The 15,997-nt window shown below is 40.2% G+C and overlaps 1 protein-coding gene across 2 annotated transcripts in view; it reads right to left on the bottom strand.

The window, feature by feature from the left end:
• Positions 1–15,648, bottom strand: part of si (sucrase-isomaltase (alpha-glucosidase)) — a 64,028-nt gene extending 48,380 nt beyond the window's left edge. The window contains exons 1-10 of one of the 2 annotated variants that reach the window (XM_035623541.2): positions 15,561–15,648; positions 9,214–9,337; positions 7,707–7,792; positions 7,411–7,531; positions 5,467–5,576; positions 5,083–5,234; positions 2,929–3,100; positions 2,429–2,528; positions 1,750–1,862; positions 1,502–1,627 (exon numbers count right to left, since the gene is read on the bottom strand). In XM_035623541.2, the coding sequence (XP_035479434.2) occupies positions 1,502–1,627; positions 1,750–1,862; positions 2,429–2,528; positions 2,929–3,100; positions 5,083–5,234; positions 5,467–5,576; positions 7,411–7,531; positions 7,707–7,792; positions 9,214–9,337 (1,104 nt within the window). In that variant the 5' untranslated portion in view covers positions 15,561–15,648. Of the gene's footprint in view, positions 1–1,501; positions 1,628–1,749; positions 1,863–2,428; positions 2,529–2,928; positions 3,101–5,082; positions 5,235–5,466; positions 5,577–7,410; positions 7,532–7,706; positions 7,793–9,213; positions 9,338–10,776; positions 10,882–15,560 lie in introns of those variants that run through there. The other variant, XM_035623540.2, reaches the window with a different exon arrangement.
• Positions 15,649–15,997: the final 349 nt, after the last annotated feature.

Below are 15,997 nucleotides of genomic sequence, written 5' to 3'. Positions count from 1 at the left end.
GTAGAGCAGATGGTTTGGAAGGCTCTGCCAGATCCTTTCTCTAATGGTAATCAGCGCCAGACATATTAGGGGGAATGTGATAATGCCCTCTGTGGTCTATCTAATGGTTATCAAATATGTCCCTGAGTATAGCAGGAGAGGAAGCGGCTGCGTCCTAATGTCTTTGCATATGAAAGAGAGATTGGAGAATTATCAGAGTGAAATATTGCCATGGTGTCAAAAATTTGTTTCTATTTCATATTTAGATAAGAACGAGTTCAAACATTGGTCCTGTCATTGTGGACTGTGGTACTGTTAAAGTGTTTTATGGCAGTGGCATAGAAAGATTATAATTAGCAGTTTACTTTAGAGATTAAGTAGGAAAAAGGTACATCAAACATCAGAGTTCTTTGTGGAAGGGACCTACAGTAACTGTCAGCAGGCGCAGACTAAGATAAGCAGTAAGGCCCACTCCCAAGAAAATGTCAACTGGAACTGGTATTTCTCAAGTGTCGGAGTAGTTTTAACATTCAGATCAGGATGAATGAGATAATGAAAGGAACTCAGTCGATTGATCTTTGATCAGCGCTAACATTCAGTGACGCTTGAAAAATAGTGGTCCCGGGATTGAACCTATAGAGCCCAGCAGACTCTCCATTATTTGACAGAAAGCCGGATTACCCTGTCTAAGCTAAAGGCCATCCCTATCACTCTGGCTGCCTGTTGAACTCCTGCTTCAACCTTCATATCACGTTTTCGCAGATAGTGTAGTGGTTAAAGCGTTTGCCTCTGGAAACCACACAGTAATGCGTGCGTGGTTCAATTTTCAACAAGGGGTGCATTAGGGTGAAGTATCGATTTCCATTGACCTGCCTCCATTTTTTCCCGCAATTTGCATTTGCATGAGGAAAAAGATTTATGACTGAAATATAAATGACAAAGTAATATCAAGAAAAACTATGACACGTGTTTTCATTTCCCAGACTGTAATTGATTGATAATGATCTCAGGCCTCTGATACTGTGGGTGTATTTTGTCACGCAGTAGTCATTTTGTCACCCAACCTCCAAATGACTAAATCAAATATTTATTCTAAACAGTAACAAAAAAAACCAAAAAGGGTCTACCATTACTGCATTATATAAGCTGTATCAGCAAGAGTGGTAGAAATTAGATTTCTTAACAATACCCATAACTCATTGAAAGTGTAAACACACTGAAAAGAACATTTTAAATGGGCAAGATTCACAAAATAGCTGAGATATTTAGAGTTTAGGTGTCAAACACATGAGGACATTTATGTACCTGAAATTAATAAAAATTCATGGATAGAATTGTAATATTAAATAGGTAATTATTTGTGAACAATGCTCTGCATTTCATCACAAGAATGTGAGGACAAAATTGTATGAAAATGGAAATAAGTGTCTTTGTAGCAATTTTAGAGTGTTAGACATACTTTCTGCACACAACTGTAAAATTAAACAGCGGAAGAAAGAAAACCATAAACACTAGAGCTTACGTATGGGAGGCTAACGGCACGGTTCCTCTCCACAGTTGTCTTCACCTCACTCAGGCTACCGTAGTCCCACCGAGAAAGCTGGAAACCCAGTGACCAGTAGGGAGGAATGACGGGCCTGCCAATGAGCTGGACAGCATGATTGGACATATGGTTAATGCACTTACTGTTCCAAGACAACTCACAAACCACCAACAAGAATCTGCCTTGCATATTTTAGCTTTAAAAAATAAAATTATAATAGTCCTCACCTCAAGGAACTCCATGACCACTTGTTCTGGTGTGTCTCCGAAGAGAATGTAGAAGTCAAGGACCCCCCCAATCGTCCTGTAGGTCACAGCTGGAGCAGGCTGCAGGGTGACCTCTGAACAAAAACACAAAAGGTATGCAAAAAAACTGGCTTCTGAAATTAATCCCCATATAACAAGAATAACTAAATAACTAAATGATAACCCTCAAATGCCCTCTCATGCTAACCACAACATTCCTTGTGAAGACTTCACCATCTACTGTGTAGCCTACAATCCATGAGCGGCACACAAAAAAAGCTTTTGTATGAAGAGACTATAAATATGAGTAAGCGAGTCAGTTGGCATTCCCAATGCTTTCAGTCAACTCCTTAAGGAAATCAAACTGCCATGCAATATTCTCTTGATGTCTGCACAATGTTTTGATTAAGGTGACTGTAGATCCATGTGTGTTACAATCTTGGCACCTAACTCTTGAACCATGTTGAAATGTTTTTTTTTTTATCTTCCAAAGGTTCTGGGAGCCTGTTAATATATGTGTGCATATGTGTATTATACTACTTTGTTCATGTACTTTCCATTTATGTCTGTGTGCTTGCACATGTATGCATTTGTGTATGTCTGCGGGCCAGAACGTATAATTTCAAGTATGCCGGTGCTCATTTTCTGTGTTAATCTTTACCCATCGCATTGCTGTTCATGAGGAAGACCCCGAATGACTTTCCGCTCTCGTCCTCCAGACAGAGGAAGAATGGATAGTGTCCGTAGAGGTTATGCATTCCCTGCAGGGGAGGCAGGGAGATGGAAGGATGAAGGGATAAAGGGAAGAGGTGTGAGTCAGAGGAGGGAAGCGGGAGACTTATTGGAGCTGAGGGGGTGACTTCGCCGCCTAATCAGCTTACAAGACATTCAATTATAAACCCTTTGGGAAGGAGAGAACACATGTAGGGAGCTCATGTAAACATGCTACTTACACAACATGCATACTGCACACAAACACAAATACCCTAGGTAGAGTTGTGGATTGTAAACCTTTTGACACACAATGACTAAAGGGAAAAAAAATGCATTATAGGGATTGACATATAGGCGCAGATGCAATGTATTTATAACATACATGTGTATGTTTACCATCATGTATCAATTGCATTAAAAATGTATTTAGTACTGTGTACTCCTCACCCCATTAGGGAAAGCGTCTCTTGTGAAGATGGGCCAAGTTTTCCAGTTCATGTCGTGGCGATACTGTCTGTGCACATGCTCTCCCAGGCCATAAACATTATGGGATGGAAGCTTAGCGGAGAGCTGGAGGTACTGGTCGGCGAACACCAGAGGCGCCATCGTAGTGTCAAACCTGAATGCGTTTATAAAAATAAAAAAAACACAAAAACAAAAGAACAGGTCACCACCAATGGGAAGTGAAGAGACAGGCCGATGCGTGCGACAGGGCAAAGGGGAGATGTAAAAGGGAGAGAGACCGCCGGAGAACGAGGAAATGTGGCAGGCGAAGAAGAAAGAAGGTGAGAGTGAGATGCAGCGAGAAGAGAGAGATGGATTTTCGGAGGAGTTGAGTTATAGAAAGAAGAACCAGGGAGAAGACAGACCATGCCATCAAGCTGTAATAGGTCCTAAGGTTAGCATTGCTCTCATGCACTCGTAGTGGATATAGCCTGGCTGCATACAGCTGCCATTTCAAAGATATAGAGACAAAATATGCAAGAAAAGGTATCGCAAATGCAATAAATATGCAGTGTTGTTGAAAAGTCATGATGCATGCACACATAAAAAACACAACATCCAAATTGAATTAAATGGGGCTTTTTTACATGTTTTAAACCAAAGGACATAAAGCAAGTCATTAGGATGATCGTGTCTGTTTACACGAAGCACAAGAAGAGAAGGCCCACACAAACTGGCCTTGACAGGTTAAAGAGCACAATGATTGTGAGTACAATTATACTTATACCCTCAATAGATAGATAGATAGATGTACTTTATTGATCCCAAACCGGGAAATTCCTCTATCTATGAACTTCAGTTGTATTGATACATGAATACAGTTTTTAATGGTACCGATAACAAATATAAACCTTGTTATCGCTCTACTTTATGGACAGTGTAGAGGATTGAGGTTTATATATACTGCTCATGTGAAAAGCATGTAATAAAATTGATATAAAATGATTAAAAGGGTAAGCGATTCTAAAAGCAATACATGTTTTGTAAAAATCGCTTACCGCCTCTTTAACTCTAAGGGCTTTGTTCTTAAGACATGAGCAGATTATTGTACCGAATGATGATGTCTAATATTGTAAGTCGCTTTGGACAGAGGTGTTTGGCTAAATGGATGTAATGTAATGTTGTTATATCACCTGACCTAGAAGTCTGACCTATCACCTGAATACACCACAGAATACACTGAGTGATAATGGTCATTCACGCGAGCAGCCTGATCACTAAACTGCCACCAATCGTCAGCGCAATCTCGCCTTTTCTGGTTGAAGGTCACGCGGTGTTGAGAAAGACAACAACTCTGCTCCATACACCAGTAAGTGAAATGAGCCAAAGGTTGTCATGTGGTATAATCAATGATTCTCTAGCTTCCCTTGTAATACAGATATTTACATCTGCAGCACAGACAACGGTGAACACAGATTGAGACTCTGATGTCTGGACAATATGTCTCTATCTATATCTTTTTTTTTGTAAAAAGCTGTAAGAAACATGAGTCCTCTAGATTAAAGATAAATTGGCCTATGCAGGTAGATTTGATCTGACATGAATGATAAGCGGCGCTGATTCACAGCAACAGGACAGTGTCTGCTCTGAGGAGTGACTGATTTCCATAATGTCCTCCAGAGCTCACCCAGAGTTCCTCGGATTGACACGGACATAATTACTTGTTGCGGTGGAACATGCAACAACTAACATGCAACGTGGCGGAGGTGTCACATGTCATTATGGTGGCACGATGCATGCCAATAGGATTGCAGGATTGGAGGATTTCTGACATGATTGCATCAAATTGGATACAAAGAATCAATGTTACTCTATCGACAACCGTCAATTCTCAATTCAATGAGTACGAGGAGCTCGGCAGGCAAGAAATGAGACAGCAAGTCACAGCTATACTCTATTCATGGCACTTATATTGCAACCAGAATTACATCCACATGATCAACCGTGATTGCAGTTTCAGTTTTATAAAATTCACTAAATTACCTCGTAAATTACCTTGTTTTCATCGCAAATATCGATTTCTTCCCCCTTCAACAAACCCCCCTCTCCACCTAACACGACCAAAATGTGTGAGGAACGCGCACGGCGAGCACTCACAGCACTTTTTTGTTCTCCTTCCTGCGCACGGTGAGGCCAAAGGGTTTCTGAGAGATCTCCAGCGTGTTGCCGATGGGGCTCGATGGGTCACTCTTTAGGCTGCCGACGTGCTCATGGGGGACCTCGAACCGCTGCCTGTGGGCATCGTTGATCTGAGGGAAGGGGAAACAACCACGCAGGCAGCGTGAGCGTGGGCCACGGTCATGGTCATACTTTGTCGCGTGTGCGTTGCTATCCCTGGCCTCCTTTGCTCTGAACAATGTTCGCGTAAACATGCTTTGCTTGGAGACTGCTTTTAAAATTCTCCTGATGTCAAAATGTAGGTGTGTGCGCGTGTGAGAGAGGGAAGGGGGGGTTAGAGAGATGGTGTCTGTCGGTGTGTACCTTAAATCTGAGTCGATTGTTTGACTGCATTTCTGCGTGGAATGCCAGCTCTTGTATATCATCGCCGAATAAAGAAGGAGAGGCCATTCTCTTCAGCTGGGCCTTCATCACTGCAAAACAACACGTGATGTTTGAGGGTAAAGGTTACAACACAGTGTGAAAAAGGGGAGCGCTGGCACACCCACACAGGGGTTTTCATGTACTCCGGCTGATTAGACCTGATGAGTGAAACCGTCAACAGAATTTATGAAGTCACAAAACTCTTATTAAGAACCAATAAGCATGATAACAGGTGGACCAGTCATCCCGCCCAAACAGGTGCTACAAAATGAACAGGAGAATGGAGCTGGAACTTCGTCCACACACACACACAGTCCTGAGAGGAGGTCTAAACAGAAAAAACCCGTGTGGGTGGACGGCAGGTTTGCCAAGGCCAAAAGAAATACATGATTTAACTACTTAATCCTGAAATTAACACGGAATAAACAGTGCAAAAATACTTTTGAGGCAATGTAGTACAACAGCTAGTGTTATATTTTTTTTAATATTTTAGTCAAAGCACAAAAGACAAAATAGCGAGTGTATCGGTCATGTTTCCTCCACGCTTCCCATTTGCTCCACTAAAATAGTACGTATAACTAAGTACTGAAATACCGTCGTAAAAAAGGCAAAATGATGAATAATTAAGTTTTAGATTTTAAAGAAATAGTTCAATATTTTTAGAAATATCCTCTAAAAATCATGCCAATCAGCACCTTTAAGGCTCACTAACATGAAAAAACCCAACAACTAAAAAATAGTTTAAGTTTAGAAAGAATATGTTATGGTTTTAACACGGGGGTTGTGTGCTTGACTTTTTCTTCACTGGAAACAGTAACCTGAGGCTCCGCAAGTTGCCTGGCAGCCTCACAGTGATGAAGTGACTACTCCTTTAATACTTGCACACGCACCCCGATTTTCTGTATTGATATCAAACAGATTGGTCTGTTGAATAATCACTGTGGGCCCCACTGCTATCCAGTGGCCGACACAAGACACGTTAAAAACATTAAACAATAAAAATGAAAAAATATCTATTTCATGCAAAGATGAGTGAAATATTACAATACAATTACATTAGTCCACGGTTTGAGGTCATCCAGTAAACTGGATTCCATTGAAACACAGACATATTCCCAGGTTATTCATTTACCACTGTGATCAAAGGGAGCAGCGTGCTTACACAGCTCACTTGCCTCTGAGGTAAATGATCGTGATTTGCATAGCCGCCTTGAGCAAAACCAGAGCAGAATGCATGAAAGAATATTTGAAGACAGTTTAACTTGTATAAGAAGACGGAGCGCTTTCATTGTTATGTATTTTATGTATTGGTAAAAGTCCTTGTCAAATAACATCAAGCCCCATCTCAGGCTGTGAATGATGTGTCCTTAATAATGTTCCACTCAGTCTAAGCACTTGCCATTTTTCCAGTTTAACCACCTTTGTCACACTAAACAAGCTCCCAAATACATTTTGTAATATTTCAAAAAACGGTTCTCATACTATTTCAATAATGTGACATAAAATGTTGTAGTGCAGACTTAATACAAAATGTCCAATGTCTCGTCGTGCGTTTGCACACTAACTTGAGTTCCACATAACGCAGTGAAATCAAGCAGAAAATGGAAAACCCTCCATGGTGCAAAGTCAATCATGTTTTTCTGATATGCCACCCATGTCATATTGCACAGAAAAATTGTGCCGTAGGCAAAGTGAGTGAAAATGTCGGAGTGTGTGTGTGTGTGTGTGGGGGGGGGGGGGGGGGGGGGGGGTGATGTGAAGAAGACAGATGGACTGAGGGAAGGTGGAGTGGAAGGAATTAGAAAATAAGCCAAATAGAAATGTTTCCCACTGGTCAGTGAGTGTAAGGGTTAGAGTTAGTGAGAGAGCAGGGAGGGGATTTACCGTAAGGATTCGGCTGCTCTACTGATTCCGCTGTGTATCCGTGGTTGGTTGAGAAGAAACACCAGGGAACGTTTCTCTCGTCCAGTGGCCCCCAGCAGCATCCGCGCTGTTCACATGTTCGCTGGTGAAGAACAGAATGGTTGGTGTTATTGCCATCATCATCTTCTTCACCATAACTGTCATTGCTGCCACCACACACCAAGTCTTGGTGGAAGCACCTTCTCAAGACGCGTTCTGTTCAGACTTTGTCTTTACCACCGACATAACATCGGACTTTTGTAACTGATCGTTGCTACCTTTGAGGCTCCTGCATCAGGGAAACAGTCCACTCTTTCAGCCAGGGGGATATTGGGACACTGAGGAACAAATGGTAGTGTAGTTTCTGCAAAAAAAGTTGAAATGTTTCCATAAATTAAATCAAACGTGAATTCAAAGAGAAAATCCTGTAATTTCATGACTTAAAATCCAGACTATTTCTCCATTTTAGGGCATTTTCACTCTTGAAAGTCAGGACCAAGGTCCGAACCAAGGTTCATGTCTTTGTTTCATCGTTGACATTTGTTCTGGTTAATTTTCATTTCACATTGCAATTGAGGAAGCACACTAACACACAATAATTCCTTGCTTGCGAGCGGGCATCCTCTTTATACAATGTCTGTGCATCATACATGTATGTATTCAGTACATAGTTAATACAATTTTTGGAATTAAAAAAGGGATAATCAATAAAAACCGGAATCAATAAGCAGAATTGGAATCAGCTTCAACATATTTCAATCAATACCTAACCCCGGTTAAGCGATTTTCTACTCTGAAATGAAAATCTGAGAACGAAAAACAGGACTGTCTCTCAATAATTGTTTTGTCACTCAATTTCTGACTTGACAGTGATTGGCTGGCAGCTCTCTCTCTCGTTGACTGTCCCTTCACTTCTCAGCTGTTTCCTTTCTGTCTGTTAAATTCCTACAAAGGAGGATATATACCCGAAAGTTCTTTTTACACCCACGGAAAGCAGGCAGGCAAGAAAGCATCATTTAAAATCCCCTCAAATTTGTATTCTGCTGTGAGGGAAACAGTTTAATGTTTCATTCATCATAAGAAATAAAACAACACGGAATGTTATTTTGAAGGCAAAATTAAATTGAAAACAGGTTTACTTCCATTTTCAAAAACATTGTTGAAAATATTGATGATTTCAAAAAGCCATTTTTTAAAATTTCCAATTACTGTTTCAGAAAAGGACAATGAATTGAGGGAAACATAGATTTGCCTGTTTTCTTGAACAGTGGCTGATAATTTGTTATTTTTTGGTGATGATGACCAACAGTATTAATAAAAGTTGATGAAAGTTTATTGAAACAAATAAAAAAGACTCAACAAGTAAAAAGAGGAAAGACACTAGATCGCAGGTCACAGACCATTTTCCCCCTCTGGTATATCTTTTACAAACCAAAATTTGGGGTTAATCTTAGAAATGTTTGCCCTAAAAACGCATGTTTGATACTTTGTTTCTCATTGTGCAGCTATGCAACAAGCCCTCCAACTCATGTGACAAACTATGTTGTATGTGGTAATAAACTATGTTGTATGTAGTAAATAAAGACCCATCTGGTCGTTTTTTGGTGGAGGACCGTCCCCACACATATGACATATAATAAATTTATACATTGACACAAAATCATTGTACCATTGATTGATGTCAATCATTCAAGGAAACCAAACTCTGTTTATAAACCTTCACACTTAATGGGTTTTTTAAAAATTTGTATGTATCTATATTCATCTACATAAATGTTCACCCACCATCTTTGATGATCCCGGGTTCTCCTGTGGCAAATAGAACAATGAAAGTGATGGCTGCCACGGACATCAGTGCGAACATGACGATGAGGGTCACCTCCAAACCTGAGAAGCGACTTTTCCCCATCTATCAAACAAAAGAAGTCACACATAACCATGGATACACACGGTGATTACGAAGGCCAACACCATTAACACCCATTAATGACACCAAGTTTACTGAAGGCAAGGTCTCAGAGGTCCGCTTAATGAGGCCCAGTGGCAGGAAACACATGCACAAATGTCCAGAAATGTATAGGAAACACAGATCAGACAGACACACGTATATATTTTCCTATAAAATAACCTTGGACCCTGCGGAAGCTCTCTAAAGTTGAGAGAAGGCACCGAACTGAGGGGAACAATAGAGACGAAGGAGGAAATGGACAAAAGTTTGAAAAAGAGAGACAAAGCCAGATGTAGTTTTTTGCAGGGGCAAACATCATATCACTCAAGCGATTAGGCTTCACTCCAATGTACTCTTGGAAAACAAGGAGTGTGTGTGTGTGTGTGTGTGTTCGGATGAATGAGAGGCATATAGCAATTCTGTTTAATGTGCTGTGAAGAGCAGGCGAGGGCGAAGAGAGAGGCCGAGAGCCAAACCAGTGCATGCACGCCCCCACCCCCCAAGTGTTTAGGCAAACGGCTGCACATCATAGAAAAACACTGAAAAGCTCCCGCAAGCATGCAATAACACAGAGACACCGGACATTCAGACCGTACAAACCCTTTCGCCTCTCTCTCTCTCTCTTCTTCCATCTAGGTTACACTAAGTGCCTAAAAAAAGCTTCCACCCATAACACCATATCATTTTACCTTTCGCAACACACAGACATTCGGATGTGTAGACACACACACACACACCAGTCGGGGGGACTTTATAGTTGCACTGAGGACGTTCCCATGGGCACAAGCAGTTTAAAATATTGTCTGATATTTCATTTGAACTTTTACTTAATACATTTTGTTCACTGGTTGCTTTGAGACGTATCCTTAAAAGTTTAAGTTCGCCCAAGAGGCAGTTTGTCACCTGTAATTATGTTTAAGACCAGCATAAAAAGTATGGACCATATTTTTTTATATGCCACAAAAAAACCCATAGCCCTCCAAAGACATTCGTCAGGGCCGCGTTGCAAATTAAAGTGGATATTTACTCTAGAGGCAAAGAGCTACACGCAACCGACATAATCATTACAAACTCAGTCACAGTCTGTCCACATTAATGTGAAGAAGATGGAAATGCTTAATTCAAAGCTATGGAAGCTACAAAGAGATGAACAAACTATTTTAGAGCTAACATCCATTTCATTTAAGCGTCTGTCTATAACTAAAAGGAGTTTTTAATGCAATATATACGTCATTATCATATGTTGATGCTGTAGTTAAAAACACATTGTCCAGATTGTAAACCGTGGATTTTAATCAACAAATGATCGTATCAGTGTTAGTCAATGTGCAGTGTGAGTGCAGTAAAAGATAATCATTTTCTGAGTCGAACAACTAGACCGTCTGCGGCTGCAGTCTTACCTCGGCTCTCTCCAGTGTTCAAAGCTAAGTGCTCCTGAGTTCAAGTCAGATAGAAGCTTATAATGCACGGGATGTATTGTGGTCATGGGGGCTCACCACTCTTTTACTGCTCTGTGTGTGTGCGTGCATGTGTTTTACAGTCTCACCATGCAGACCCTGAAGCCATAAAATGTCAGATAACCATGTACAGTGTGAGGGGGTGAAAAAAACTTGAGCCTAAAATCCCCATATCAGCTTGTTACAATCTCTCCCGCAATCATGTTTTACTCTACACTGCACACGCACGTCTGTTTGTGTGTTTTCGCGAGTGCGTGCCAAAAGATAAGTGTGTATTGTTGTTGTTTTATGCAGGCTGTGACTCAGCAACAGTAATCGCCACTTCTACCACTCCTCACTTGGCAGCATTCAGCGGACAGGTTACAGTAGACGGGCAAATCATTAGATCGTCTGATTATGATGTATTGGTAAGGAATCCCCCGTGGTCAATGCTTCAGAGATACTTTTGTATTTAAATGTTATATATCATGGATGATACTGGAGCCATCGTTTTGTAAATCACATGTTTGATCACGTGTAATGCAGGTACTCACACTCTTACGCTTCAGCACCCATTTCTGCGTGTACGACATTTGCATGCAGCCTTTGGGATGATCCGCTGCACGCCACTTATCAAACAGATTTAAAATGAATTAAAGTAGAGTAACTTGTGCCTAAAAGGAACACACGGACATTTTGGGAAATATATTTTGAGTCACTCTCTTGTTGAGAGTTAGGTGAAAATATCGATACTACTCTCTATTGTGTTACGCTAGTATGTAGCCAGAGCTAGCAAATGGTAATCGTAGACTTCCGAAAGGGCGTAGAAAGATAAAAGTCCACACATGAAATGGCATGTTGTCTTTCAATATTTTCTTTTGCAATTTCCTTTTTGCGTGGCTTGAACAAAACATATGCTTTGTGTAAGTTTTGTGAACTTTGGTAGTGTATGGACTTCATGTACTAGGCTTCGTGACGTAGGCCTGCTTCCGTTTCAAAGAAATGCTGCTCGTCTGTTTCCGGTCCCTTTACTGTTACTGTGTTTACTCACTACGTCATTTAGAGTTTTGTCACGAGTCTACGCAGGAAAATGTCCAGAACGTGACATTTTCAAAACAGACGAAGAAGTACGCGGAGCACTTTTTTCGCCGTCATCGGAATTTAATGGCGTACTAAGTTCTCATGGGTTCCCGACCAATCCCGACACGAGAAGAAGACGGCTGGTAAACATACGTCGCGATCATTTCTCTGTCACCTCTCACACGAAGTTCTGCAGCGGACACTTCGTTACCGATCAGCTAACGAAACAGTGCCATTGTTGAACGGGACCATGTGCAAGTAGTCAATTTGTTTCTTTGTTTTTAACTTTTGGACAGAGCAAGGCTAGCTGTTTTCACCTTTTGCAGTTAACATGTTAACATAAGCTAACTTGTTGGCTCCAGCTACTTATTTTCTGTACAGAATATATTATAGTATATATATATAAATATATTATAATAATATAATAATATATGTTTATATTATATTATATTATATTATAATTATTATGATATATTTATATTATAGTATCAGTAATCTTTTTGACTTAATGTCATGAATATGAGGGTACAAAACGCTCGATATCGTCTGTGGTCTGGCGCCACTGGCTGTGCATCCTTAAAACTCCACACTTGCCTGTTGATTAAGCTTGTCAGGCTAAAAAAAAAAAGAAAGAAAAGAAAAATCTATGGTTGAAATTGAGTAGAGTCTCTATGGCCTGACATCCGTCCAATGCCAGCACACTCGTTGTAGTTGGGCGATGGCTTCAGTCCATGTCATCCCAGTGAGCAGAATGACACACTCGCTGCCCAGAGACCCAGGCCTCTCTTCTTCCAACTCAGAGCTTGATTGCCACGGACTATACGATCGAAGAGGCAGAGATGAGCTCTGGGTGAGCCTGTGTGGGTGGGTGCGTGTTGTTGTGACGGTGGAAGACGAAGGGTAGACGGGTCTGAACTGTCTCCAGAATTTGGCTAAGATACAATGTGCGTAACTATGTCATGAGGGCATGTAGAAGTTTGTGTGCATGTGCGCGGAGAGGTGGGAGTTCAAGTCTTATTCTTATTGTCCCTGATCATTCTGCTCACTCCTCAGTCTTTCTGTCCGCACAAATCTAATTCCGCTCTGGCACTGCCAATTTCAGGTGCTCTCCCTCTAGAATGCAGCGCCAGCCAATTTCAATAGAAAAAGAAAAAAACTGAAATTGGCAGTTCACTCCCCTGTATTGATCCTGTCACTTTGAACCTAGGCACTGAACATTGAGAGCTGCCAACTGACCAAGTTTATTGTGCTCATGTGTGCGCAGTTGTGTCCATGTGGATATGACAAGGGGCCTTTACCACACTGGGATCTAGATTGTCTCTACCTCATAACATATCTGACTAAATCAAGATTTTAACTATATAACATATATAACACAAATTTGTTTTTTTAATCGGTAATGTCTACAGTTGGACCAAATGTACAGCTATGGGTGTTTTTTTGTGCATTTGATTACTTTTGTGATATTTTCGGGGTTGGGTCAGATTTCTTTGAAATCTAGTCAGTTACTGAATACAAATCACATGACAATTTTTGTAATCAGTAACGTATTATAGCGGATTACAAAAATTATGTTATCTAAACAGAATACTTAAGGATTATTTTTGGATTACTTCTAAATGTTTTTTACTCTTTAAAAAACATGTTAAATAAAATGCACAGCAAAAAGCATTTCTTGTAACTTGTTACGAGAAGTGCAAGAGGAGTGCTTCCTCAAAAATATTTCTTCCACTTTATGTAAATGAAAAGGAATTAATACTCCATTATCATTATCTCTAAATTCTATTTAAAAAAAAACATTAACAAAACTGGCCACCTGAGATAAGTAACATTCACCAAAATATTGTTGAGAAATGTATACATGAAGTTACTATTTTTTGTAATCTGGTAATGTATTCAAGATTATATGTAACTGGTTCTTCCCAAACCTAAATGTTTTGTCATATACATTGCCATTTTGTAACTGCTTTCTGGAAGCACAATAAAACATTCTCAAGGTTGCGATATAATAAATGGTCTTACGGATTTTTTATCTGGCTCTCTGCCTATGCGTCTCTACACTAAATTATTCCCTCCAGTTATAAATGCCACTTCTATTAATAATCGACCATATGAAGATATAAATGCTCACTTAGGAAGATTGCTGTTCCAATCCACACGCTCAGTCTAATGCTTGAATTAGTCAGCTGTTGTCCAGCGCAACCTTTGTTGATTCACCCTTTTCACAGTTTCACTTGACAAATTAAAGAATCCCCTAAAAAAAACAAACATTCAAATCAACCACCCATTTTCATAGCATCCTTACTAGTTACTGTTTCCTGTATCATCTTTTTATTTTGTTTAACTGTTACTTAGGGCCGTCTCCTAAATGTCAAAGGTTTAAATCGTCAAGCTCGGTAACCCAGGATCTGAGAAATCTGAGAACAAATTAGTACGTAGCCTCTGACCTTTGTTCTAAAGCAGCGCCCACAAACAATATTGTTACACGTTTGAAATCCGTCTTTAACATATTAGCAAACATTGTAGCTTGGTGTGATCACATGAATGTCGCTGTCTCCCAAACCGTCCCACCGAAACCTTTAAAATGTCTGTCAGTTCAACAAATCTTTGCTTGATATTTTAAATTTAAAGCTACAGTGTGTAATATTTAGAGGAACGTTTTCACAGAAATTGAATATATTGTCCATAATTGTGTATTCAGATATGTTAAATCACCTGCAACCTGTTTTTTCGTCAACTTTGAATGAGTTAAATATAGTAACATTAGGCGGTTCCAAGGTATAATGGAACAGCATTTAATACAATTGCAGAAAATGCTTTTTAGAATATCTTGCATTCGCGTTGAATTTCCAGCGCTGCGGGAAACCGGAAATGGAATTAGCGGTGCGCCACCAACAAAGTGTCCCCTGTAGGATGCTCAGTTGTTTTGCTGTTTGCAACTTTACCACCAGATGCCACCAGAAAAGTACAAAATTACACACTGGGGCTTTAAAAAAAGGAATTCATTGTTGAATATTCATATTGAACTCCAATAGTGTTAATTAAAACTGATTCAACAGCCATGCTGTCACATTCATTGTTGCCATTGTTGACTGCGGATACCAAAACAGCAGTGTGCTCCATGATGTCCACTGTGGCCTTAGTAACCACCTTGAGTGAGTCTAATTACCATGGACACACGTGCTTAGCAAAGCGAAATGCCACTTGAACAACAACCACAAATTTCTGTATGGTACAGTACATTCTCATGCAACTATACCCCAAGGAATCTACTGATTAGCAAGTAGTTTCCTTAAAAATGTACCTCTACCTCCTTAACAAGCAAGTGTTTTCTGGTGGGGGGGTGCAATTACAGTTCATAAAAACCTGCTACTCATCACTCAAGACAGTGCCAACACTAATTAACCTTGTGTTCTGGGCTTTTGCATGTGAAAATAAAAAAAAAGCCTGTTGTTGTTCCTTGGGGCTGGTAGAGGAGTGTTGGCGAAATCCACCTTGGAACCTTTCAAAACACAACATCTCAATTTGTTCTAATGATTGTTTGTTTTCATACTGCATTGCTCACCACCTCCTCCATTCTCAGTATCCACACAGAATAAATGTCAATCTTATGTCTGCATCACAGAGCAAGAGTCTTTTTTTAGTTGAGTAAATTTTCTGAGACGCACCTTTATCCTCTTTTCCTGAGAAAACGTGTCTTCTCCATTGCGGGGAACATGTCGTGAGCTCTATCCAGGAGGTTATGTTTTCACCCACTGTCAGTTTGTTTGTTTGTTCGTTACCTTTGCCAGGGAGGTTGCGATTTTGCCCCAGTCCGTTTGTTTGTTTGTGGATTTGTCAGCAGGATTAGGCGAAATCTACTGAACTGATTTCCACGGAACTTGGTGGAAGGGAATTTTTAAAAGATTTTTATCACTTTCTTTGACACTGTGAGAGCATTGCGTTGTTGTTTTTTCTTTGCTATTTTTTGACATTGTCAACAATTTCCAAGGGAATAATTGATGGATATTGTTGAAGAAATCCATCATAATTAGGGTACTGATATGTATGAGTGCGTACAATTTGGAGCGGCTTGACTGAATAGAAGGGTACTGTTGGCTGAGGT

This window comes from Scophthalmus maximus, chromosome 11 (genome assembly GCF_022379125.1).
Source record: "Scophthalmus maximus strain ysfricsl-2021 chromosome 11, ASM2237912v1, whole genome shotgun sequence".
Lineage (NCBI taxonomy): Eukaryota > Metazoa > Chordata > Actinopteri > Pleuronectiformes > Scophthalmidae > Scophthalmus > Scophthalmus maximus.
The sequence above is the reverse complement of the archived record's forward strand: the minus strand, read 5'-3'. Positions and strand labels throughout refer to the sequence as shown.